Source organism: Cygnus atratus, chromosome 2 (genome assembly GCF_013377495.2).
Source record: "Cygnus atratus isolate AKBS03 ecotype Queensland, Australia chromosome 2, CAtr_DNAZoo_HiC_assembly, whole genome shotgun sequence".
NCBI lineage: Eukaryota > Metazoa > Chordata > Aves > Anseriformes > Anatidae > Cygnus > Cygnus atratus.
Window position 1 is genome coordinate 130,577,230 of NC_066363.1, and position 14,876 is coordinate 130,592,105.

Consider the following 14,876-nt stretch of genomic DNA (forward strand, 5'->3'; position numbering starts at 1 on the left):
AAAACTAAAGTTCTGAAAAAAGCTTGTGTCATGTAAGAGCTTTTGCTTCTAGTCCAAATAAACACATATTAAGTTTGCAGCTTGGTTTCATTTTCGTTTTTTTGAGTTGGTTTGAATCCGAACAAGTGCAAGCACCCAATGTGATATGAAACAAAACTGGAAAGTATTCATGCAAGACTTTGAAACCTGTCATCTTTCACATGGCTTCAGTCTGCGTGTGATGTGCAGAGAGAGCAGATATGGAGTGAAAACAATTTTCTATTAAATATTGTTGAGTTGCACTGACATTAGCGATCCACAGCTGCATCTGACCTTCTAGCAAAGTTCACAAAAGTTCAGAAAAGAAAGTGCCTTGCTGTTGGAAAACGTTCCTCTTCACCTTAACACACTGCTCCACAATTTCATCAGAAACCTGGGAATCTTAGAAAAGACAAGGATAATCTGGTTCATCTCCCTGGCAAAGTGTGACTGCTTGCTTTCTATACCAAATCCTTTTGTCTTCAGAAGACACCGGTCTCTTACCCAAGGTGAACGGTCCGTATGTGTTTCTGAATCCCTGCAGCTGTGCTCAGTACCTTTCCACAGTTTTTCCACAGGCATTTGAACATCACCTTCATCGAGTTCTGAAATTTGTGAGTAAAGCAACATATTCTTCTTAGTTGCGTGGAAGATAGATAAAAAAAGCAACCCAAAACAAACACAGAGTTACAAAACACTGTTTTATCTGTATGCTAAATCACTGAAGGTCTGGAGTGTCCAACTCTGAATTTGTAATACTGCAACTGGCTCTGTTGACAGTGCAATCCCACTGGACCCAACAAATTCCGGTAGAAAGCCACTGGAACAGCTTGTGCCAGAAGTTTACCTCTCTCTGCTCTTTGGCATGACTTTTTAATTTGCAAATTCCAGTTTGTCTCCCCACAGAAGGAGGGAGACAATACAAAAACTTTCTCTGATTCTTTGGAGTCTTATTTTCACAGAACTACTGTGTGGATGAGGATTTTTTTCTTAAATTAAGCTCTTCCTAAAGCAAGCTTTCAGGAATATTACTGCTAATGAATTTGGCGACACAGAAAAAATACAGTGCCAGAAAGCCACAGCTTCTGCTGTGACAACATTCATCCACAAGCCAGCAAAAACTACTTTTATTACACTCAGAAGTTCCTATGACCCTTGCCTGGACAAGTGAATGAGAATTCCATCTAACTTTGTTTAATGTTTATAACGACTATGTGTGTAATTTCATTTTAATGAGATTCTTGTGCATGTATAATTTCACTAGACTGAGTTGTCATTGATTTAAAGCACGGCAGACAAGACTGTAACCACCCCCGTCTTCACTATTTTGAAGACTGGAGAAAACAAATCATCAGTTTAAAACACAGTATGTGGTAACAAACAGCACAGGAGTTACAAAAATTTACAGACATTTTAAAAGCCAATATAACCCCCAAATGACACCAACTTTATACATTTCATATAAAGACTGTTAATAACTAAATAATTTGTGCTTCCTCAAAATCATTTTCTCTATTATAACAGAACGTATTATTAATGAAAACATGAGGAAGAGCTTCGAAATATTTTATTATTAACCTATAATTTTAGTTACATGGAAGATTAAATGAATATGCTCATGTAAAGTTCAATTAAAAAAAAAAAACAACAGACCAAGCATATCTTTAGAGTTAATAACATGCTTCCTTTGTATCTTGAAGAGAAATCAACTTAGTGCTTTCTTCAGTTTGGACCCTTTGGAATTGCATGCGAGTAGATGTAAGTTTCAGCATTTGCTATAAAGATAACAATTAGAATACAGTTTTTAAAAAATCTCAGCTGATGGGCTGTTTGAAACATGAGCTGATTGTAGTAGCATGTTCTCATAGCTACCTGGCAGTCTAACAACTCCTGTTTTAAAGTATGGATGCTAGGTACTTCAAAACCTGAGGTACCCATCATACCATTTGTACAAAAACCTTCTACCTTGGAACAAGTTGCACATAAATTCCCTGCATACATATATATGTTTTTTTTAATCTGACAATACAACTACCATTCAAACAAATACAGAACTGTTTCTTCCTAAAATTAAACATAATCTAGCAATTCTAACAGAAACATTTCTTACTTTCATAATAAAATACTGAATACTGTCATCAGCTTAAAAAAACAACAAAACACCACCAGCCACAGTGGCAAGATGAAGATCACGTTTTCCATTTACATCTTAGGAATTCTGATGTGGTGTCACGAACACCGTATGTACCTTTATGAAGACAGAGTGATTTAACATCAGTCTCTGGTTACATGGCAAAAACAATCTCTCTCTAGGGCGTTTTTAGCTTTTTTTTTGTCAATGCTAGGAATTTGAAAAAAAAAAAAAAAATTTTAACATTAACCAAATGAAATCTCACACAGTAGAAACATGGAACATAAACCACGCTTCCATTTCTGACCAAACTGCCTAGTAGGCTTTAATGTTTTATTTTAGAAAATAATGGAACATTAGAAGATTTGGTGGGGAACGACTACCTTAATGGAAACTTTTAAGCAACTTTCTTAGTGGAAGTGGTTGCTAACACGTAATGGAAGAAGTTTTAATGAGTCAAAGTAAGGTTACCAATCACTGTTTCCATGTCTATTCCTTCTGATTTTGAAGCCCTAAAGAAGAATTAACCTGAACATTTTTATTTCAGCTTCTAAATGTGTGAAGATGTACTCAGGCAAAGTGCCATGCTGGGGCCAGAATCAAAGAACCACAGGAAATGCTGTTCATCTGTAACATAGTTTAGCAGGTATTGTTATTATTCACCTAAACTAAACATTGGCCATACAGAGCAAAATTCATGAGAACGGGAACAGATAGTGTAATATATCTGTGGTGTGTACATAAATAGAAATATTCAAAGACAACTTACATAACAATAACGATGGCAGCTGTAAAACCATCTGTCTAATCACAGCTGAACAATAGGAGTGATGATAATAAGCGTAACTTTAACTGAAAAGTAAAAGGCAAACCAGCACACTTCTGCATTCCTGCTGCCACACAGCCCAAAATCATCTCTGCCTTTAGTTTAACAACCAGGTCTAACTTCTAATTTATTATAAGAAACGTGTCCTCCAAAATATATATATTTTCCTTTTAAGAAAAAAAAAGGCATTTTACACCCTTCTCCCAGAAACACGAGCAGAACAGTGTGGGTCAGCAAATAAGCAACTTCTGGAGCAAGAAGATAAATCTGAACACGTTTATACGATCATTAAAACTTCTTCCTGCTGGTGGTGAAGCAATTAACTGTCTCAGACTGAGCCAGAAACAAAGTCACTAGGGGAGAATAAATTGTTTTTCTCTTTCTTACAAAAAGCTCTTTTTCATCTTGCTATGTAAAACCTGTCCTGTTGTGTTGGGAGGGAAGAGAAGTTGGACTAGTGCCATCTCTTTGTTTTCTTTTTCTTTGAGAGGAGCCTGCTTGATAGCATAGCGGTGCTTTTTTGGTTTTATTTATGGACTTTTTTTTTCTTTTTTACCCTGTGCTTTATTTAGTTTGCTTTTGCACTCCTACCAAGGATAAATTCGGCCACTGCTAATACTGGATCAAAAGCCATTGGGTTTGATCTCCCTCTCCTGTTTTCACCCCATACGTTTGTGCAGAAAAAGCTTTGCAGTATTAAGTCAACTGACACACTGTCAGACAAACAGCACTTTCAGGGAACATGAAATATCAAGGCCATATCCAGTCTTTGTGATGACACATAAAGGCTGCGGGTTGCATCCTGCATGCAAAGAATTTGCCACAGTGGGACAGAAATCCCTTGAATGGCCAGAGCTGACACCTTCTGGAAACCACGTTGTTGTTTTCCGAGCAGGAGGCTCTGCAGAACCTCACCATCTGCCAGCAAATACGTGGCGCTGATGGCAGCGTGTGCAGTAGGTGAGGAGACCACAGACACAGGGACTAGGCTCAGCACCTACATTCACTGGATGCCAAGGAGGGATATGCACACAGAGCTGCCTGAGTGACCCACTCCTTCCTCACAGCAGAGTAGGTTTACCAACGCCCAATTTGCCTACGGGTACGGAATTCAACAGGAAGCTAACCTTTCTTTTCCTAGGAATGGGTTCGTCAAAGAGAAGGTTGCTTGTTTCAGCTTCATCAATACCATCATCTGGCTGGGAAGGCGTTCGAAAAGCTTTGAAGCTGTCAGCTGACAGAGGTGGAGATGGGGTGGATGGGTTGGACTGGTCACTGGGAGCATTCCAGCTCCAGTATCCACTGCTGCTGGTACTAGAAGGCACAAATCCTCCTTCTTTCCAAGATCCATTTAGGGATTCTGTCAAGAACAACAGCCATCATCAGTATCACGTGTTTAGGGCAAAGAAGCACTTTTATCTAAGGCTTAGGTACCATGTTGGTAATTAACTGGGTGTTCAGTACAGGAAAGCAAAACTCTTGGACACAGAGAAAACAACCACATCTATCCCAGAGCATGCACATTACATTTGTTAATAGCCATATTCCACGCTTGATTTTGTAGTTAAGAAAACCGTAATTACACTCTACCTACCTTCTCATAATCTGCCAGCTCACACACCTCTGCCTAATTTGCATCCTGGTGTAACTGGATGCATCGTTAGGAGGATTTCCCTTTTCCTTCATAAAGGTGTGCGGCTAGGCACCTGGTTTCAGACGTGGCATCCCTGGACCCCGTCCTGCCTGCTCGCTGGAGGAGCCCCTTCCTCACTGCAGCAGCTACCCCAGTGTTAGGCAGCAAGCCTAACAACCAAACCCATAGGTTTGGCCACGCTGTGGTGGGTGGGAGTTGTCTGGGGCATGGTTTGAGACGTATTTCACGTACTGAGGTCCTCAGGAGCTAGACACTGGCATGTCACTCTTCTCTGCCCTCAAAAGGCTTTTGGCAGGAGGGGAAGGTTCAGGTCCCCAGCCAATGCATGGGCCGAGCACGCCCAGCAGTGTAATGCCGAATACCGGGGGGGCTCTGCCCGAAGCTGCAGCTTGAACCAGGTTTGGGCACACGTGCGGGGATGGTTTGGTGAGGTCTCGCCAGAAGTCGGGCATCGCAAGTTTTTCTCAATGGCACTGTAGGTGTCCGAGCATTGTGCGATACCTGACTTTGGAGTTGGCAAGGAAATAAAATAAATAACGTTTCTTTAACAGATAAGATCTTAAGTATGAGGCAGCAGTCTTTTCAAGTCGGTGCCTGCATTTAAGAGTTTTGCAGAAGTCACTCCTTCATTCCTTCCCAATTTCTTACAGACAAATTTAACTAATGACATCAGCAAGAACATAACGTCTGCCACCTGCAACCAGAAGCTTAACCTCAAAATCAATTAAACGAATCATTTTTTAATTTTTTTTTTACCCCTAGTTCAGTTGGTTTTGGACAAAGCCCTTACTTATTAACATCAGCTGCTCGCAAAACCTAATTCAGTGCTTCGTCATGTAAGCACACGTATAAAAATACCTGCCTGCACAGGCAGTAGCCAAGTCCCTGCACTTACAGATCAGGGCCACTGGCTGTAAACCCCACTTCCCTCTGCAAAACAAAATAATCCTGTTTGGAAAAGGACACATAATTCCTGTAGCTACTAAATTAACGTATGAAAATGTAATGTTTTGGTTCATGGTTACAGCCTTCTGAATTTTCATGCGACTGTAATTGAGGTGGTTTTTGTTTCTTTTAAGTATTTGTACTTGAGTTTCCTGCCAAAGCCAAGAAGTACATCTGGTATCAACTTGTGAACTTTGCATAGTTTAAAAATTGCATTTGTTCAAATAAACAAAGGAAACAGCACTCTTTCAACTACTGTCTTCTGACACATTTACAGTGGTACTTCGTATTCTCGGGTTTTACAGCTCCTCCTCACCTTACTGAGAAAGAGATTTAGATCAAGAACATTTTTAAAGTAACATATGAAAGAAAAGACTGAACGAGGCTGACAACAGGAAAAAAAAAAAAACAAACTGGTTCTCATTAATACTAACAAATCTATCAATGTTTAAAAAATTTTAAAGTTTAAAAAATTTTAAAAGAAGTTTAAAATAAAAATAAATGCAACTTACTATTACTATGGACTCTTTTCACATTGCTGGAGTTGCGTGAAAGAGAACCAGACCAAATATTACTCAGCTGCAGGGAAACAGGGGCCAAACTCTGATCCAATTTACGTGGGTGAGCACCCCCTGCAATTCCAGCAAAGATCGGACTTTCATATTAATGACAATATTATTTTCTACTTCTAGGCAGAATTCCATGTTTTAAAAGAAATGCTCCTTTAATTGCACTACTATTTACTGCCTTTTTTTTTTTTTTTTTTTTGGAGAGGGGGAGCGGGGGGAGGATACATCATTACTAAATTTTTATTGCTAAGATCAGAGCCTAGCCTTGCAATACTGATTGAGTTTTAAATTATCAAATCTTTGCATTTTTATTGAAGTCTTTAATAAGCCTCCACTCAGGCAAAACTAAGATATTCAGGGAGAACATGCCCAACAACAGCTTCAAAATCTCATCTGTGACTACTGAAAACATGTGAACTGCTTTTTCAAGCTTGTCTTCCCAGATTTCGGGAAAGATGCAAACAATCTATGTGAAGGAATATCAAAGAGCACTCAGACTGCAAAAAGAAGTATCAAACACAGCTAATAGCTACTGTTTACCTCTTAGCAATTTAAAAAGGCTTGTTTGGGAGATCTTCCCAGCCAACAGATGCTAGCTAAGGTGCACTGCGAGTCCTTATAATTGTCACCTGCTGAAGCTGCTGGAGGTGACAGAACTGCCTTGCCCCACAAGCAAGCACCCCCCAGTGACAGGGGATGCTAAGAGGGACACGTAGGTGCCTCAGACGCTCCGAATGCCTGCCTGGGACATCGGCAAACATCCACCTTCACCTGTGGTCTCACTGAGCTGGAGTGGCTGCAGAGCAGTTGTCCACTGGGTCTTCCTTCCCTCCTGAGGGTGGGCAGCCTCCAACCCTGTGGCAGGACAGTCACAGGGACACCACTGCCAGAAACTTCTCAGGGCTCGTCAGAGCTGTGCTAATCTACAGGCATTGCTGGCTTTAAAATATCCAGAAGGTGTGTGCAAAGCACACAGGCAGCAGCCATGGAAGTTCATGGCCCAACTTCCAGCTACTCAGCCAGAGGGGCAACACTTAAATTTTCTGGAAATAAATAAATAAATAAATAAAAACACACTACTCATAAAAATCTTTAAAGCCACGACATTCCTCATAGGATAGATTTGCTTTAGGTATGACATCGTTCAGAGGGTCATCCCTGATAACAGTAAGACTTGCAGAGACTACTTCCCTATTAATTTGCAGTCCACAAGTATCCCTCTCAGCACTCCACTTATTTACAGTAGGAGGGCATTTAGTGTCTATTTAACAGCTACAAGTGAGTAAGAAAAGCAAGTGTCACACAAACAATGGTGGTACATCCTCACAAGAGTGTCCTAATTTGAGATTATTCCTTAACACGTAACAGTTTTAAAAACCTCTTGTAACTCCAGTCAAGCTTGCACGCATTAATTATGATTCATTAGCGATTTCATTATTATCGCTCACATTTATTTTTATCTGTGTGCCTTCTGCTATACCATGTATAATTTGTAGTTGAGTAGCCTTGTAGCCTTTGATGGCAGACCACCAGAGCTGCACAGGGCACAGAGGAACAGGGCAGGAGCCGAGGGCCTACTCCTGCGCCGCAGAGGCAGACCTGTGTCACCGCAGGCCGCCAACACACAGCCTCTCTGCAGAGGACCGGGATCCACAAATGCTTTGCCTCATCGAAGAGTTGAGTAAAATCTGATCTGATTTCGGTGGTGTGTGGGCAAGAACAACCGCCAGATTATTTACGGCGTGTGTGCAAACGCAAACAGGCTGTTTGGAAAGGCGGCGCGTCAGCGAGAGCAGAAGGTGTCCTGCGGTGCTAATTCCCCCTCTTCTTCCTGCCCACGGAGCGGCTCCAGGGGAAGGGAAGCAGTTTTTTCCTCATTTCTGCCAGGACTGCACCCAGGACCCGGGCTCGGTGCTGTCCCAGCACACAAGGGCCACAGCCAGCTGACAGCCCCTCACACCTTCTCCTCTGTGACTCCAAGAAACGAGCTCCCAGCACCACCGCTGGCAAACACGACACGTTCTTCTCTCTTCCTCCCACACAGATAACCACACTGCATCCCTCCCCTGCAGCCCGTGTACTCAATTCCCGGGTTTGGGGCTTTTCAGCACAACCCCTCCTGGCAGCCCCTGACAGGCATTTCTCTGCAGCTTACCATTGGGTCGGACAGGAGGGCTGCGAACCAAAGGGCTGGTGGATAAACTGGTTAGTACCATGGCTGCTGTTACTTTATCCATGTCCAGTTCTTCTGAAGATTTTCTGAAAAACAGTGAATAGGAGGCAGGAAACATATCAGCAGGTGTGTATATATATATACATACACACATATATACACACACACACACATATATATATTTAGTATAACAGACCAAACCCTAAGATGGCAAAGCACAGTGACCAAAGCAAACAAAGTTCTCCAAGTTTCTGTCTTCTGTCAACCTGAGCATACCAAGTGGCTACTTCAAGCACAACAGCTGGGGGTGAATAGGAAAAGGAGTGGAAAAAGAGAACACATCTTGACAGAAAGTTGCCAGGAGTACTGCGACACTCCATTTTTTCGACTCCATTCCCTTTTCTCAGAACTTCAGCTAGTCATATGCTAAAACCAAAGTGGGTGATTAAGGTTTTTTCTTGGATGAGGACAGAGATGCAAAAGCAGGTAATATGACCACTAACATTAATAACCCACATTGCTCTCTGTAGGGTGAGAAAGAACTGGGAGCTAGAACAAAGGGATGACATTACTTCTTTGTTGCTTCATCTTAATGCCCTTAACTCTCCTTTACTCTAACCCTCAATTTTTCCTGATCAGATTATTAACCAATTATTTAAAATCCACATACATACAAATTACGTTCCTTTCATCTATACTGTCCTTTAGTTTTAATCATCTGTTCAGCCACCACCAGCCACAAGGTAAGGGTGAGTCTGCAGAAGAGTTGATGCTGAAGAGGGTGCTCTCCCACCCGACCCACAGCCACCGGCAGCAGCTGAATTAATTCAACTTATTAAATTGCCAGAAAGCTGGTACAGGAAGAAAAAACAAAAAAAAAGGAGTTTTCTGCTGGTGAAATGGGCTGAGTCAGCCCGGTGAAGGCTCAGCACCAAGCACCCAAGCCAGCGGGACAGCACCGGGTGGCTGGGAACAAGCCATACGCCACTGCTTTGGTTCGTAAAGATAAGATCAACGTGTTCTGTGGGAAAAATACAAATAAATAAATCAGGCAAGAGGCAGAAGAGAGGGATTATGTTTGTGCACTGCCTCAAAGCAAAGGCAGAGAGAGCTCTGTACACGCCGGCAGCACCCATCCAGCCACAGCATCCACAGCCCCAGGGCACGCAGGCGTTTCCTCAGGGGATGGGGAAGGGACAATAAGGGAGAGGAAGACAGGGAGCTTTCCAGGGGAGGGAGGAGATGACCTGGAGACAAGGGATGCCTCAGGAAACCACGCTTCAGTGATTCATCACTCAAGGAGTAATGTTTTTTTTGAAAACAAAACAAAACAAAACAAAAAACTAAAAAACCTGCAGAATTTCTTTAGGCTGTAAAAACATATATAATTCTTTTTTCCCCAAAATACCACTCTTCCAGAGGGGTTCAGCGGTACAATGCAAAATTTCTGAAGAGTCAATGTATCAGGAGAAAACCACGAAACCCACCAGGTTTACCAGACTTTTACTTTCCATCCTTTTGGGACTGCGGGACACACAGATGAGTAACCAAGAGCTCTGGAATCGCTCCTGACACGTAAAACTCACAAGCTGACACATTTCAGATGCCAAGTTTATCCACTGACCTGCATGCAGCTCTCCCAAACAGGTGAAAGACACAGTTACTGGAAACTATGCTACAGTCAAAGCCTCTCGATATTTTAGTGAGCCTCAAACTGCTCCACGGACCAGTGCATAGCTGCTTTTTGGCTGATGCAAGGACCCACGTGGATGTCAACGAACACTTTCCCGTGCTAACACCTTAGCTTTCATTACTGTCTTTTGCAAGACATCAGTATCTGGAACCGGGACACTGATGATCATTCCTGCTCCGTTCCAGTTATAGCCATAGAAATCCTCCTTCCATTAGCCAAGGCTTTTGCAAAGAGCACAGCAGCCATATGGTCACCATCAGACACTGGAAAAGGTCTTGGATACCCGCTATGATCCGCTAATACCTGAATCCATCACCCATCAGTTCTCATCTGCAGAGGAGTGTGTCACCTGGAACGCCAAATCCCTCTGGACGCAGAAGCCTTCTCCGCAAGGATGACAGGGAGGAACTACATTTTCTGGAGACCAGTCCTGCCAGTTGGTTTTCCAATTCCCTAATACTCCATTATGGAAATCCTCTCTCTGAGAAGCATTTAGCTGCCCCGTAGTCCACCTACACAGCGTCCCACCGACTGTCCCTACTCATTTATCCTCCTGCGGACGAACCAGTAATATTTGCACTTCGGCAATTGATGAGGAAGGAACAACAACAGGTTCCTGATATGCTGGGAAAGCCAATCCCTGGTGTTTGCCATCAGCTTTCCAACAAGGCTGCTCTGCGTGTGTGGCAACAGGATTAACACGATCCTACCCAGGCCTCTGCAGAGTTACAAAATCCCGCAATAGTGGTTGTTGCAAGCATTTGCCAAGTTGGTGTCAAGATCTCAGGGTCTAAAGACCCAGAGCTAATCCCAGACACAAAGTTCCTCCAAGTGCTCTATAAATTTAACTTCTTCAGGCTCTTCTGTGTCGATGCCTTTTTCTCCTCTACAAGGACTCAGACCATTGTGCTGAAAATCCACCCTTTGCTCTGGTCTTGGGTCAATAATGCCCCGAATTGTCAACACAGGCACCTGTGTCCATGTTTTTTTCCTCGCCTGAGCAATTTAACAGTTTTTCAGCATGGAAAGCCCAAGGAAATAAAACTTTTTTTTTCTTTGCCCATTTCGAATCCTTGCTGCTCCTCGGATGCATCCAGCCACCCAGGAATGCTGCACTCGTACTTCCCAGCCACAAGAATTTTAGCAGCTCCAAGCGCTGCCTTATGTGAATCTGCTCCCAAACACATTTTTGCAGTTTGGCTCCTAAACGTAAACACACATATTTCATGCATCATTCAGCCAACACCGCTGTAGGAACAGCAGCCTTTGAGAGAGAGGCAAAGCATAAAACTGAAGACAGGAACCGCTTAAGCCATCTGCATTCAGTCAGAATCACATGCGAGTCAAAGCCTTAAGACTGCCCCAGTCTTCTCCAGCTTTTCGTGCTGGAAAGCTGAACCTGCATGCAGCTGTTCGACGGTATTTGTACTCAGAGGGGAGGATAGCTTGTCCATTACCAACCGATTGTTCACAAGCCATTTATTCCACCATTGCTAATGTGAATTTCTGCAGACCGAAGTTATAAACCCTGGCACTGCTTATACAGTTATTAGGCACAATGAAATCTAGATCAGCTGTAAAATCATCTACTACACCAGCTACAAAGATTTCTTCTTTCCTCTACTCCCACAACCCAGTTCTCAAACACACTCTCCCAGTTTCTGGACATGTAAGTTCGCATCAGCCCAGCCTGCATTCGAGACCAAACAGTTTGGGATCCTTTATTTCCAAGTCTTCATATTTGTAGCGATGCCCAGAATCCCCAGAGCATTTTGTAAGTCCAAATACAAGCCAACAGCTGGATTTTAATAAACTAGCCCAGATATAACTCATGGATATTAGAGGACCTCGGTGACAGACCTTTTACCACTGTCTTGTGTCTCTTGGCTTAAGGGTTTCCCAGTTCCACAGCAGGAAGAACAGTTTCAGTTGATCCCTGTAATACTCCATACCTGGCCAGCCTGGTATTTAAAATAGCCCTTTTCTTTAACAGCAAGCTCAAATTAAATGTAGACATTACCCTCACTCATTCACCCCTTTCGTTTGTTTCACTGATGAACGTACCACTTTTTTTGAAAACCATACGATAATGTTAAGAAACTGTTACATCTTTCTCAGAGCTCTCTGAACTTAAGACCCAAAAGATGAGCACAAGAGGGCGGAAGGCAAGTCCAAGGCTAGGCAAGTGTCCCAAACCACTCACTTAGGCAGAAAGTCCTCGTCCAAGTCTCTGCAGACTGCCTCTGACTGTGGGCCTGGACCAGCCCCAGATGGGACTTTCCTTCTGCAGCATCACCCCGGCCACATCTGCAGTCCCTTGCAAGCCTTCATTTGGGTTTTAACATTGAGCTGACCCACCAGAGCGGCACGCTCCTTTGCTTTTACATTACGTGATCTGGGATGCTCTGACCTGTCCTCTCAAAAAGCCCACGATGGCTGCTATCAGCCAGGTAGACAGAAGATACAACCTCCGAGCTCCTGCTGCCTCATTCCCACAGCCTGTGACTCCTCGTGGGACTGAATTCCCAAGCTGAGCTCCTGGTGCAGCTTCTCACAACTTGCTGCCCCCTGGAAGTCCCCCTGATCTCCTCAGCCCACCTTCACAGGTGTCTGCTCTGCTCCGGCCACACCCGTACCCCTTGGTTCTTCTCTCCACTCACCACAATATCATCTGCAGCTGGAGCTCCCCTCTCCTTTTTTTCTCTTAATCCTCTCTCAAACAAAAAAAATAAAAAATATAGTGAATTTTAGTGTTAAAGTCTCTCTGGCCTACCCTTGATTTTCTTTAAGCAACCTTTACTATCTGTCTGGCTTAGATCAAAAGCCTGCAACTCTTCCTCTTGGACAGACTGCATCTTAGGCCAAGCTTTACCCAAGCAGATTTTTTCTGCATAGCAGAAAAATTGGTAACATTAGCAGGTGTTTTTGATAAAACCGACCTTATTTAAAACGGAAAAAGCTCTCCTACTTCACCACAGAGAAAAGAAAAAAGAAAATCAAAACAGACAGACATTTACTATCCCTGCCCACAACTCCAAACCCTTGGCTAATTCCCAGACCCGCTACCTCCACCTCATGTGCAGCGATGCTCAAATCAACGAGGCTCGCTGTTTGGGCAGGGAAAGAGCAGTTAACGGCAGGACCAGAGGCCGGCGAGCAGAAGCTCCAGCACAGGGACACGAGCCCGTGCAGAAGGGAAGGGTATTTCCAATTGCTTTAGGTGAAAGCTGGCTGCAGAAGCTGGTGGTCACAGATCCAGCTCTGCTGAGCTTGTCTTTCCTTATTCTACTTTCTAAGCAACACCCGTATGGCCAAAACATTCAGATTTATCGAAAGGCTTACATTTTGCTTTGTTTTGGCAGAGACTTGCACTTACCTGTTTCTTACCACTATCCTCACTAACAGGACACAGTAAAAAAAAAAAAACCAAACAAAATCTTACTTTCACCACCTGATTATAAGCACATCACATCAAGGTGAGCACTACAGCAATACTGATTGATAAACATGTTGTTACAGGCTTTTTTTCTGTACAGCAAAAAGGTGATTAATCATATAATGAAAACTGTAATCAGTGCACTAGTAATAGCAGAAGTCCTTCTGAAAGGAGAGAAAATCCTCAATTATGTTCTACAGGTGAAATAAAAGGCTTTAGATTTCTTCAATTCATCATCAATGGCAAAGACAGTACATTAATGAGGAACCAGCAAGAAAAGCCATGCATGTGGCTGTGACTCAGATACCTCAATAACCACAACCACTCTTCTATATCGAGCAAAGACCTACAATAATGTGCTACAAGACACGATTAGTCCATACAATAGCTTATGTTCACAATAATACTCAGTTACCATTTAACAACTCAAAATACTGACAGTACAGACAAATAAGTGAACTGATCCTGCTCGTTGCTGTTGTGGTCGGTTGTTGATTATGAAGATTAAAAATTAACCTGCTTTCCAAACAAAGAGAAAAGCAAAACTTGTATAAAAAGATGATGCAGGGGAACAGTCAGAGGTCCTGAGCACTCTTTGGGAAAAGCTGTACCTTCTCACAATGAAGTAAAACTCAAAGGAAAATATTTTCAAAGATTATATTAATTCAGTACAGTACTATAATGACAGAGCTGAAAACATAAGGGATCATTACTATTTATACATCTGAAAAGAGAACTGGTGTTTGATATCTGAAGCACAAACACAATAATATAATGCAGTAATTAGAAGCTCGGGTTTTATGCCTTTGCTCATATTGGCCAAACATGCAATTAACCTTTTCCACACGGTCCTTGTGATATTTGTGGACTGTATTCATGTATAGAATAATTGCCCTTTCTGTGTCTCTGCTGTTCTGGTTATGTACCAGCAATTTTTTAGGACACTGACAGCTACTAGAAATTAATTATGATCAAAGTCTTTATGATACAAACACAGGAACTTCTGAAAAATATATACTTGAACTTCTTAAGGAAAAAAGAAAAAGGCATCAAAGGCCACCTCTAAGCTCTCCAGCTCCCTCAGGCCAAGCTGACAGACTTGGAGATTCAATTATTCAAAGCATCTTTGGAAGCCTGTCTGGTCTGCTCGGGGCTGCGGAGACTTTACAGAGTCATCAGGAGCGCAGATACTGACTTTCTATCTGGACTGTGATGGTTTAAAAACAATAAAGTGTCTCTGCAGATCAGTTGTACCAAATGGGAGGCACTGCTCACAGGGTGGTTCTCAGCATCCTGGAGGAGAAAATCTGCTTAACAGAAGAACTGAAGGGGAAGGGACTGGTAATGACAGAGTGTTTCGCCAGTCTTCCATGCTTCCTCACGTCAGATAATGCAAACACTTTCCCCCAGCACTGCAAAAAGAGGACTTTA

At 42.7% G+C, this 14,876-nt stretch overlaps 1 protein-coding gene across 3 annotated transcripts in view; it reads right to left on the reverse strand.

Moving 5' to 3' along the window:
• ZNF704 (zinc finger protein 704) overlaps window positions 1-14,876 on the reverse strand; it is a 102,932-nt gene that overhangs the window by 32,367 nt on the left and 55,689 nt on the right. For all 3 annotated transcript variants that reach the window (XM_035546166.2, XM_035546164.2, XM_050708697.1), the window contains exons 3-5: window positions 8,299-8,402; window positions 4,103-4,335; window positions 523-623 (exon numbers count right to left, since the gene is read on the reverse strand). In XM_035546166.2, the coding sequence (XP_035402059.1) occupies window positions 523-623; window positions 4,103-4,335; window positions 8,299-8,402 (438 nt within the window). The remainder of the gene's footprint in view (window positions 1-522; window positions 624-4,102; window positions 4,336-8,298; window positions 8,403-14,876) is intronic.